This window comes from Entelurus aequoreus, linkage group LG14 (assembly GCF_033978785.1).
Source record: "Entelurus aequoreus isolate RoL-2023_Sb linkage group LG14, RoL_Eaeq_v1.1, whole genome shotgun sequence".
NCBI classification, from domain to species: domain Eukaryota; kingdom Metazoa; phylum Chordata; class Actinopteri; order Syngnathiformes; family Syngnathidae; genus Entelurus; species Entelurus aequoreus.
The window spans coordinates 2,005,721-2,017,957 of NC_084744.1; the positions used below are offsets into that span (position 1 = coordinate 2,005,721).

The following is a 12,237-nucleotide window of genomic DNA, read 5'->3' on the forward strand; positions in this document are numbered from 1 at the left end:
GGAATTCTTGGAAATCCGGGAAATTTCAACATTTCTCCACCGATTTGAAAAATCCTAACACCAACCATTTCAACTCATTCAGAACATTCAAGTCTTTTAACATTTTCTAAAAAAAAATTCCCGCTTTTCCCGAAATTCCCACATTTTCATGAAATTCCCATTGAAATCAATGGGACATTTTTCAAAGTTCCACAATTTTTCATCCGATTCAAAGCGTTCCAACTCCAAAATATTCAACATTTTCAAAATGGTGTGCTCTCCTTCAACAATTTAAAAAAATTCCCGGATTTCCAAGAATTCCCAGTTTTCAGGGATATTTTTCCCCATTCAAAATGAATGGGACATTTTTCCAAGTTGCACCATTTCCACATTTTTCAACCCATTCCAACCATTCCACCTTCAACACATTCCACTCATCCTGGACATTCAAACTATCATTTTTCCAAGTTCAAAGCAATTCCAGGATTTTCCAGAATTCCAGGTTTTGCAAAGCCCTATTTCCACCCTTTTTTTCTAGCGACTACCTTTCAACCCACTTCAACCGTCAAATAATTCCTCTTAATCAGGACAAAAAAAACGAAGTTGTTTGTTGAACTGGAAAAATTCCCTGTTTTCCCGAAATTCCTGGAATTCCTTAATACCATTTCTCAATTAAAAATGTTTCTACTTCAACATTTCTCCACCGATTTCAAAAATCCCAACACCAACCATTTCAACTCATTCAGAACATTCAAGTCTTTTAACATTTTCTAAAAAAAATTCCCGCTTTTCCCGAAATTCCCACATTTTCATGAAATTCCCATTGAAATCAATGGGGCATTTTTCAAAGTTCCACAATTTTTCATCCCATTCAAAGCGTTCCAACTCCAAAATATTCAACATTTTCAAAATCGTGTGCTCTCCTTCAACAATTTTAAAAAATTCCCGCATTTCCAAGAATTCTCAGTTTTCAGGGATATTTTTCCCCATTCAAAATGAATGGGACATTTTTCCAAGTTGCACCATTTCCACATTTTTCAACCCATTCCAACCATTCCACCTTCAACACATTCCACCATCCTGGACATTCAAACTATCATTTTTCCGAGTTCAAAACAATTCCAGGATTTTCCAGAATTCCAGGTTTTGCAAAGCCCTATTTCCACCCTTTTTTCTGTAAACTACTTTTCAACCCACTTCAACCGTCAAATAATTCCTCTTAATCAGGACAAAAAAAACAAAGTTGTTTGTTGAACTGGAAAAATTCCCTGTTTTCCTGAAATTCCTGGAATTCCTTAATACCATTTTTCAATTAAAAATGTTACTACTTCAACATTTCTCCACCGATTTGAAAAATCCCAACACCAACCATTTCAACTCATTCACAACATTCAAGTCTTTTAACATGTTGTAAAAAAAATTCCCGCTTTTCCCGAAATTCCCACATTTTCATGAAATTCCCATTGAAATAAATGGGACATTTTTCAAAGTTTCACAATTTTTCATCCGATTCAAAGCGTTCCAACTCCAAAATATTCAACATTTTCAAAATTGTGTGCTCTCCTTCAACAATTTAAAAAAATTCCTGCATTTCCAAGAATTCCCAGTTTTCAGGGATATTTTTCCCCATTCAAAATGAATGGGACATTTTTCCAAGTTGCACCATTTCCACATTCTTCAACCCATTCCAACCATTCCACCTTCAACACATTCCACCATCCTGGACATTCAAAATATAATTTTTCCGAGTTCAAAACAATCCCAGGATTTTCCAGAATTCCAGGTTTTGCAAAGCCCTATTTCCACCCTTTTTTTCTGGCGACTACTTTTCAACCCACTTCAACCGTCAAATAATTCCTCTTAATCAGGACAAAAAAAACAAAGTTGTTTGTTGAACTGGAAAAATTCCCTGTTTTCCCAAAATTCCTGGAATTCCTTAATACCATTTCTCAATTAAAAATGTTACTACTTCAACATTTCTCCACCGATTTGAAAAATCCCAACACCAACCATTTCAACTCATTCAGAACATTCAAGTATTTTAACATTTTCTAAAAAAAATTCCCGCTTTTCCCGAAATTCCCAAATTTTCATGAAATTCCCATTGAAATCAATGGGACATTTTTCAAAGTTCCACAATTTTTCATCCGATTCAAAGCGTTCCAACTCCAAAATATTCAATATTTTCAAAATTGTGTGCTCTCCTTCAACAATTTAAAAAAATTCCCGGATTTCCAAGAATTCCCAGTTTTCAGGGATATTTTTCCCCATTCAAAAAAAATGGGACATTTTTCCAAGTTGCACAATTTCCACATTCTTCAACCCATTCCACCTTCAACACATTCCACCATCCTGGACATTCAAACTATCATTTTTCCGAGTTCAAAGCAATTCCAGGATTTTCCAGAATTCCAGGTTTTGCAAAGCCCTATTTCCACCCTTTTTTTCTGGCGACTACTTTTCAACCCACTTCAACCGTCAAATAATTCCTCTTAATCAGGACGAAAAAAACGAAGTTGTTTGTTGAACTGGAAAAATTTCCTGTTTTCCCGAAATTCCTGGAATTCCTTAATACCATTTTTCAATTAAAAATGTTACTACTTCAACATTTCTCCACCGATTTGAAAAATCCCAACACCAACCATTTCAACTCATTCAGAACTTATAGTACGATGTACTTTGCTGAGATTTTTTTCAAGTGTTTAGAGACTTTTAATGACTTTAAACAAAAATTAAAAACAACAAATCTTGCATTTTCCGACAACACTCCAGACAATTTTGTTTACATTCGGTTTCTGCAGCGCGGTTTTAGGTGATCAAAGTTTTTTTTCCATGTTATGGTTGGAGGGAGTTGACGGCACAGACACAAAGGGGAAAGTATAGCTCTATGATTTATTATTATATATATATATATATATATATATAATAAGTACAATAATAATCAGTCCCAGGTGTGCAGATTGCGGCCAGTGCGAGCAGGGGCGTGTCTCGGCGCGCTGCCAACAAAGGTGCTGGCTGACCCAGCTGCTGGAGAAAAGCGGGTCCGAGCCCGCGCCGTGACACTATATGTATCAGTGTGTACTGTATTGACCCGCTAATGGCAATGTTTTATGATCCTGTGGTTTGGATTGCATGTCAGTTTTTCCCACGTTTGCAAACACGCCGTCCGTGCCTGCAAGGTGATTGGCGGAGAATGAGGAAGTGTTGTTGTGCGGAGACAAAAGTGTTTTGCCCGGGAGGTAAAAAACCTGTTGCAATTGTCTCTCTGCTGTGTTGTTTGTCCTACCACTCCAAGTGGGCCGGTGTGAGAGGCAAGCGTGCTGACTACTGAGCTAAAAGCACAGGCAGCCAGCACTATACTTGAGCTGGCCTCTGTTACCAGGCGATGCATTCATGGACAAAAGTTATTTAGAAAATGGATATTTTTGCATTGTTGTTTAGTTAAAAATTATTATTATTATTTTTCTTTACGTTAAGTTGGCCTTGATGATGTGAAATCTGTTCTTAGTCCCAACTTAATACTTTCGTGTTATATGATATTGTTTTGCTGTATTGTTGCTGTTTATTGTATTATTACACTGCACTTTATTTATATAAATGATATTATTCATGAATGTTGGAATGTTGTTTGGCGGAGAAATAAACACTCCTTCAAACTTCTGGTTCTGTATTGGATAGTCTTCACAGTCTAACTGCTGTCAAACTAAGTTTAGGCTTGTCCCCATACCAATATTTTGGTACCGGTACCAAAATGTATTTCAATATATTTCTAAATAAAAGGCAACACAAAAAAAATGTCATTATTGTAACAACAAATGTTAGTGTACATGAAACATATGTTTATTATTGTCATTTAGTCCTTCAATAAAATAGTCAACTTGTCTTTTAGTAGTAAGTAAACAAACAAAGGAGCACAAAATATAAAACACTTTGAACAAAAGAAAAATGAAAAAAAACATTTGTGTTTTTTTTTTTTTTTTAATCGGAATGAGGAAGTCAGGATTAATGGCTACAACGAGCACATTTTGGAGTGCACAACTTTTGGGTTCGAGGTATGATACTGATAAAGCACTATTTTGTGTCAATTTTGTTTAAATGATCGCAATGCTAAATTTCGTTAGCCTGTTTGTGGGATCGTCCATTGCATGTTAGCATTAAGCTAGCACAATATAAGCCAACCTTTACACTGTATTGCTGTTTTTCCCCCAGTTTATATCAAACTGTATCGTTGTTTTAACATGACTCTTACTTCTGTACTTTGTGTGTATATTCATGTTAGTGTTGTACGGTATACCGGTACTAGTATAGTATCGTGGGACTAATGAATCAAAAATGGTACTATACTCTGTTTGAAAAGTACCGGTTCCCCATATATATATAAATATATATATATGTATATTTTTATTTTTTTTTTTTTAAGGGCATGACGGCGCATCGTGGTCACGTGGTGACATCGCTGGTTTTAGGAGCAGAGGAGCATGTTGGGCAGCGCACACACACAGAGTACTTACAAGCAGACACAGTGTGTAGACAGAAAAGGGAGAATGGGCGCGTTTTGGTGTAAAAAGTCAAGATAAAGGTGAAGTTATAACACTGAAACACCCTCAGGAAGAACTGCTTTAAGACATGGCTAGCTAGCTAGCGGCTAACATCCATCCGCAGTGTTTTAGCTACTTCTAAATCACTAATCCTGGCCTCCGTGGCGACAAAGTAAGTTTCTAACAAGTATCATTATCACTGGAGGAGGAGAAATAGCTAAACATGCTTCACTACACCCCGTAGGAGGATACAATAGCTCACCGCCGTCACAATGTAAACAAATGCCATGGGTGCATCTACACCTGACATCCACTGTAATGATACCAAGTACAAGAGTGTATCTAGTCGATACTACTATGATTACATCGACATTTTTTGTCGTCACAAAACCTTCTTTCGTTTAAAAAAAAATGTATATGATGTTTATAAAGTCAGTAAATACGTCCCTGGACACATGAGGACTTTGAATATGACCAATGTATGATCCTGTAACTACTTGGTATCGCATCCATACCTAAATGTGTGGTATCATCCAAAACTAATGTCAAGTATCAAAGAAGAGAAGAATAAGTGATTATTACATTTGAACAGAAGTGTAGATAGAACATGTTAAAATATTAACAGTAAACGAACAAGTGGATGAATAATCAATTTTCTACAGTTTGTCCCTCATAATGTGTACAAAATAATAGGTGTATAAATGACACAATATGTTACTGCATACGTCAGCAGACTAATTAGGAGTCTTTGTTTGTTTACTTACTACTAAAAGACAAGTTGTCTATTTTATTGAAGGACTAAATGACAATAATAAACATATGTTTCATGTACTTTAACATTTGTTGTTACAATAAAGACAATAATGACATTTTTGTGGCCTCCTTTAATTATAAAAGTATCGAAAAGTATGAAAATACATTTTGGTACCGGTACCAAAATATTGGTATCGGGACAACACAAAGAATGTTGGCTCATACTCAAATCGAACTAATTGCTAACAGAAAGCAGACGAGGGAAAACACTAACAAAACCGGAAGAGCCACCAAAATAAAAGCACAGGACAGGAAGTAACACCAACAAAAGCTGTGACAGAGTGAGAGTGAATCTGCTTGAAGTTACGAGTGTTTGAAGGACCCGATGCAAGTATGACAAGTGCCTTTCCCCCTCCCAGGCTGCCGAGTAACATGACGACACAGGCGCCAACGTTCACGCAGCCGCTTCAGAGCGTGGTGGCACTTGAGGGTAGTGCCGCCACCTTCGAAGCGCAAGTGAATGGTAAGAAACTCCCCAGAAAATCTTGTTCTGGTTTTGTGGCAGACTCTAACAGCATTTGGGTTGACCAACCCCCCCACCCCCATTCCTCTCTCCCCAGGTTCTCCAGTTCCTGAGGTGAGCTGGTTCCGTGACGGCCAGGTTCTCTCCGCTGCTGCTTTGCCCGGCGTTCAGATCTCGTTCAGCGACGGCCACGCTGTTCTGAGGATCCCCGCCGTGACCGCCACGCACAGCGGGAGATTTTCCGTCCGAGCGACCAACGGAGCTGGACAAGCCACCAGCACCGCCGAACTGGTAGTGACAGGTAAGACCTCAGCCGGACCTGGGTCTAACAAACTTGCGAGACCACATGCAGACACACTTTCCTCTGCTTGATAGCGGAGACAGCGCCTCCCAGTTTCCTGCAGAGACTTCAGAGCGCCACAGTGAGACAGGGGAGTCAGGTGAGACTCAGTGTCCGAGTCACCGGCATCCCGGCACCGACGGTCAAGTTCTACCGAGAGGGAGCTGAGATCCAGAGCTCGGCCGACTTCCAGATCCTCCAGGAAGGAGACCAGTACAGTCTGATCATTGCTGAGGCTTTCCCGGAGGATTCTGGGACGTATTCCGTGACCACGAGCAACAGCAGCGGTCGAGCCACGTCTACGGCTGAGCTGCTGGTTCAAGGTGAGTGTCCGCAGTCAGGTCAAGGAAAAAACTGAACTCAAAGCACCTAACTTCATGTTATTGACAAGAAGGACCACTTTTTGGGGGAATTTTGCCTATCATTCAAAATCCTTATGTAAGACCAGAACACATGTTTTTCTTTTTTATGCGTTCTAATTTGTAATATACCAAGTACAAGCCAACAGGAGTAAACTAAAACCCACCAACAACACACCATTTGTGACCAGAGTATTAACAAGTATTAGCGGTATTGTTATTATAAGGGCTAACGCAGACGGACTATTTTTTAGCAGCGCCATGATTACCGAAAGGTAACTAGCTTATGCTGCTATTGACAATCGCCTCTACGGCTGAGCTGCTGGTTCAGGGTGAGTGTGTTATGTTTACCAGGAGGGAGTTGACGGCACAGACACAGGGGGGCAGTAAAGCTCTATGATTTATTATATATATAGACAATATATATATAATAATCAAACAATACTAACAAACAAACTATAGAATGGTGTGTGTGTCAAAATCCAAGAGTGTGTGTGTGAGGCTATGTGTGTGGTTAGCTGTAGTGCGTGTTACCAAGTGTTGTGATGAGCGAGAGGAGGGACAAAGCAGGAAGGCGGTCCATGGTCAAGCGAGAGGTTTGAGATCCAAGGGAGGCAGTCCAGAATCCAGAGGGGAACGACAGGGGATCACAACAGGTGAACTCGGGAAAGCACTGCGGGAGGACAACACGGACATCAGACACGGAGGGAAACGCAGAGAGAAAGAGAGAGCATAAAGCTGGTGTCGGCTTACGGTACACGAAAGAAAGTTTAGTTCCCCTGAGGACCCTAGGGTCCACTGGTCCTTATACCGCTCGCCCTCATCAGTCCCAGGTGTGCAGATTGCTGATCGCCCACAGCCTTGCCGGCATGTGGGCGTGATGCAGCCAGCGCGAGCATGGGCGTGTCTCGGTGGGCTGCCAGCGGAGGTGCTGGCAGACCCAGCTGCCGGGGAAAAGCGGGTTTGAGCCCACGCCGTGACAGAGTGTCCGCAATCAGGTCAAGGAAAAAACTGAATTCAAAGCACCCGACTTCATGTTATTGAAAACAAGGACCACTTTTTGGGGGGAATTTTGCCTATCATTCAAAATACTTATGTAAGACAGAAACAGGAGTAAACTAAAAACCTCCGAAAGCTGCCACCTTCTCAGTGGTTAGAATGTCCCTCCACCATCGACTGACACCCTCCACCATCGACTGACACCATCTACCATCGACTGACACCCTCCACCATCGACTGACACCATCCACCATCGACTGACACCCTCCACCATCGACTGACCCACCCTCCACCATCGACTGACCCACCCTCCACCATCGACTGACACCATCCACTATCGACTGACACCCTCCACTATCGACTGACACCCTCCACCATTGACTGACACCCTCCACCATTGACTGACACCATCCACTATCGACTGACACCCTCCACTATCGACTGGCACCCTCCACCATCGACTGACACCATCCACCATCGACTGACACCATCCACTATCGACTGACACCCTCCACCATCGACTGACACCATCCACCATCGACTGACACCCTCCACCATCGACTGACACCCTCCACCATCGACTGACCCACCCTCCACCATCGACTGACACACCCTCCACCATCGACTGACACACCCTCCACCATCGACTGACACCATCCACCATCGACTGACACCATCCACTATCGACTGACACCCTCCACCATCGACTGACACCATCCACCATCGACTGACACCCTCCACCATCAACTGACACCCTCCACCATCGACTGACCCACCCTCCACCATCGACTGACACCCTCCACCATCGACTGACACCCTCCACAATCGACTGACACACCTCCACCATTGACTGACACACCCTCCACCATCGACTGACACCCTCCACAATCGACTGACACACCTCCACCATTGACTGACACACCCTGCACCATCGACTGACACCCTCCACCATCGACTGACACCCTCCACCATCGACTGACACCCTCCACCATCGACTGACACCCTCCACCATTGACTGACACACCCTCCACCATCGACTGACACACCCTCCACCATCGACTGACACCCTCCACCATCGACTGACACCCTCCACAATCGACTGACACACCCTCCACCATCGACTGACACCATCCACCATCGACTGACACCCTCCACCATCGACTGACACACCCTCCACCATCTACTGACACCCTCCACCATCGACTGACACACCCTCCACCATCCACTGACACACTCTCCACCATCCACTGACACACCCTCCACCATCCACTGACACACCCTCCACTATCCACTGACACCCTCCACCATCCACTGACACCCTGCACCATCAACTGACACACCCTCCACCATCGACTGACACACCCTCCACCATCCACTGACACCCTCCACCATCCACTGACACCCTACACCATCGACTGACACCCTCCATCATCGACTGACACACCTCCACCATCGACTGAAACACCCTCCACCATGCACTGACACCCTCCACCATCCACTGACACCCTCCACCATCGACTGACACACCTCCACCATCGACTGACACACCCTCCACCATTGACTGACACCCTCCATCATCGACTGACACACCTCCACCATCGACTGACACACCCTCCACCATCGACTGGCACCCTCCACCATCGACTGGCACCCTCCACCATCGAATGACACCCTCCACCATCGACTGACACCCTCCACAATCGACTGACACACCTCCACCATTGACTGACACACCCTCCACCATCGACTGACACCCTCCATCATCGACTGACACACCCTCCACCATCGACTGACACCCTCCACCATCGAATGACACCCTCCACCATCGACTGACACCCTCCACAATCGACTGACACACCTCCACCATTGACTGACACACCCTCCACCATCGACTGACACCCTCCACCATTGACTGAAACACCCTCCACCATCGACTGACGCCCTCCACCATCGACTGACACACCCTCCACCATCGACTGACACCCTCCACCATCGACTGACACCCTCCACCATCGACTGACACCCTCCACAATCGACTGACACACCCTCCACCATCGACTGACACCCTCCATCATCGACTGACACACCTCCACCATCAACTGACACACCCTCCACCATCGACTGACACCCTCCATCATCGACTGACACACCCTCCACCATCGACTGACACCCTCCACCATCGAATGACACCCTCCACCATCGACTGACACCCTCCACAATCGACTGACACACCTCCACCATTGACTGACACACCCTCCACCATCGACTGACACCCTCCACCATTGACTGAAACACCCTCCACCATCGACTGACGCCCTCCACCATCGACTGACACACCCTCCACCATCGACTGACACCCTCCACCATCGACTGACACCCTCCACAATCGACTGACACACCCTCCACCATCGACTGACACCCTCCATCATCGACTGACACACCTCCACCATCAACTGACACACCCTCCACCATCGACTGACACCCTCCATCATCGACTGACACACCCTCCACCATCGACTGACACCCTCCACCATCGAATGACACCCTCCACCATCGACTGACACCCTCCACAATCGACTGACACACCTCCACCATTGACTGACACACCCTCCACCATCGACTGACACCCTCCACCATCGAATGACACCCTCCACCATCGACTGACACCCTCCACAATCGACTGACACACCTCCACCATTGACTGACACACCCTCCACCATTGACTGACACCCTCCACCATCGACTGACACACCCTCCACCATCGACTGACACACCCTCCACCATCGACTGACACCCTCCACCATCGACTGACACCCTCCACCATTGACTGACACCCTCCACCATTGACTGACACACCCTCCACCATCCCCAAATGTACCCCTGCTGTAGAGCAAGACAAACGTCTGAAAGGTTGCAAAGGTAAGCTACGGCACCTGGAAGTAACTTGGCAACATTTTGTGTGGATTCAGGCGAGGAAGCTGTGCCAGCCAAGAAAACAAAGATGGTGGTTTCCAGCTCACAGACTCATCAGACAAGAACAGAACAGGTAGACACGATGATCCAATCTGGCGTTCTTGTGTTTCTGTCTGGGTGAACTTTGGAGCAACTTGGTCCCTGGTGTGTTCCCTCGTCAGATGATGGAGGATGATTTCCACACCATGGAGATGCAAGTGGAGGCTGCTGAGCTGACGGACTTACTGTCTCACAAAACCCCACCCAGAGTAGCTCCCAGACCCGCGTCCTTGTCCCCGACCCAGTCGTCGTTGGTCACCCGGGTGACCGGAGGGCGGCAGCAGTCGCCGTCACCTGTGAGACACGTGAAAGCGCCGTTGACCACGCCAGTCGGGTAAGTCGGTGGTGAGGGGTGAAGTCGTCAGAAACTACCTCTCACGTCACATCCCTTCTTCAGGGCCAGCACGTCTCCGGTCAGCACACGCAAGCAGGCTGGCTCCGGTTCTGATGTCCTCCCACCCTGGAAGCAAATGGGCTACCTGAGTGAGGAGCAGCAGATCATCTGCATGACACAGGTGAGGGCGGAGCCATGAACGGCTTCTTGATCAAGTGACCTTGACAGAGAGTCCCTGAATGAGGCAGTTTGTACTGGACGCAGCTCAACAACACAGTTTGTGAACTACTAGGGTTGTACGGTACTAGTATAGTACCACCATACTAATGAATCAAAAACGGTACTATACTCTGTTTGAAAAGTACCGGTTCCTGGGCAGACGGGCCGTCGTCACGTCATGACATTGCTGGTTTTAGGAGTAGAGGAGCATGTTGGGCAGCGCACACACACAGAGTACTTACAAGCAGACAAAGTGTGTAGACAGAAAAGGGAGAATGGACGCATTTTGGTGTAAAAAGTCAAGATAAAGGTGAAGTTATAACACTGAAACACCCTCAGGAAGAGCTGCTTTAAGACATGGCTAACTAGCTAGTGGCTAACATCCATCCACAGTGTTTTAGCTACTTCTAAATCAGTAATCCTGGCCTCCAGGAGGATATAATAGCTAACCGCTAACAGGCTAGCGCTCCTGAATGCCATGGGTGGATCTACACCTGACATCCACTGTAATGATACCAAGTACATGTCTAGTCGATACTACTATGATTATTTCAATATTTTTTATCATCACAAAACCATCCATCCATCCATCCATCCATCCATCCATCCATCTTCTTCCGCTTATCCGAGGTCGGGTCGCGGGGGCAGCAGCCTAAGCAGGGAAGCCCAGACTTCCCTCTCCCCAGCCACTTCGTCTAGCTCTTCCCGGGGGATCCCGAGGCGTTCCCAGGCCAGCCGGGAGACATAGTCTTCCCAACGTGTCCTGGGTCTTCCCTGTGGCCTCCTACCGGTCGGACGTGCCCTAAACACCTCCCTAGGGAGGCGTTCGGGTGGCATCCTGAAAAAAAATTCATATTATGTTAATAAAGTCAGTAAATACGTCCCTGGACACATGAGGACTTTGAATATGACCAATGTATGATCCTGTAACTACTTGGTATCGGATCCATACCTAAATGAGTGGTATCATCCAAAACTAATGTCCAGTATCAAAGAAGAGAAGAATAAGTGATTATTACATTTTAATAGAAGTGTAGATAGAACATGTTAAAACAGAAAACAGCGCGACACCTACCCTTTACATCAGTATTTTTAAACCATATTATTATTGGTTTATTAGGTTTTATATTTTATTGTATGATTCTGCAACTACTTGGTATCGGATACATACCTAAATGTGT

At 45.1% G+C, this 12,237-nt stretch overlaps 1 protein-coding gene across 1 annotated transcript in view; it reads left to right on the plus strand.

The window, feature by feature from the left end:
- Positions 1-5,702: 5,702 nt before the first annotated feature.
- Positions 5,703-12,237, plus strand: part of LOC133665260 (titin-like) — a 205,645-nt gene continuing 199,110 nt past the window's right edge. Inside the window, 5 exon segments of the mRNA XM_062070512.1 lie at positions 5,703-5,793; positions 5,891-6,094; positions 6,169-6,456; positions 10,461-10,561; positions 10,626-11,018. Of these exon segments, the coding sequence (XP_061926496.1) occupies positions 5,703-5,793; positions 5,891-6,094; positions 6,169-6,456; positions 10,461-10,561; positions 10,626-11,018 (1,077 nt within the window).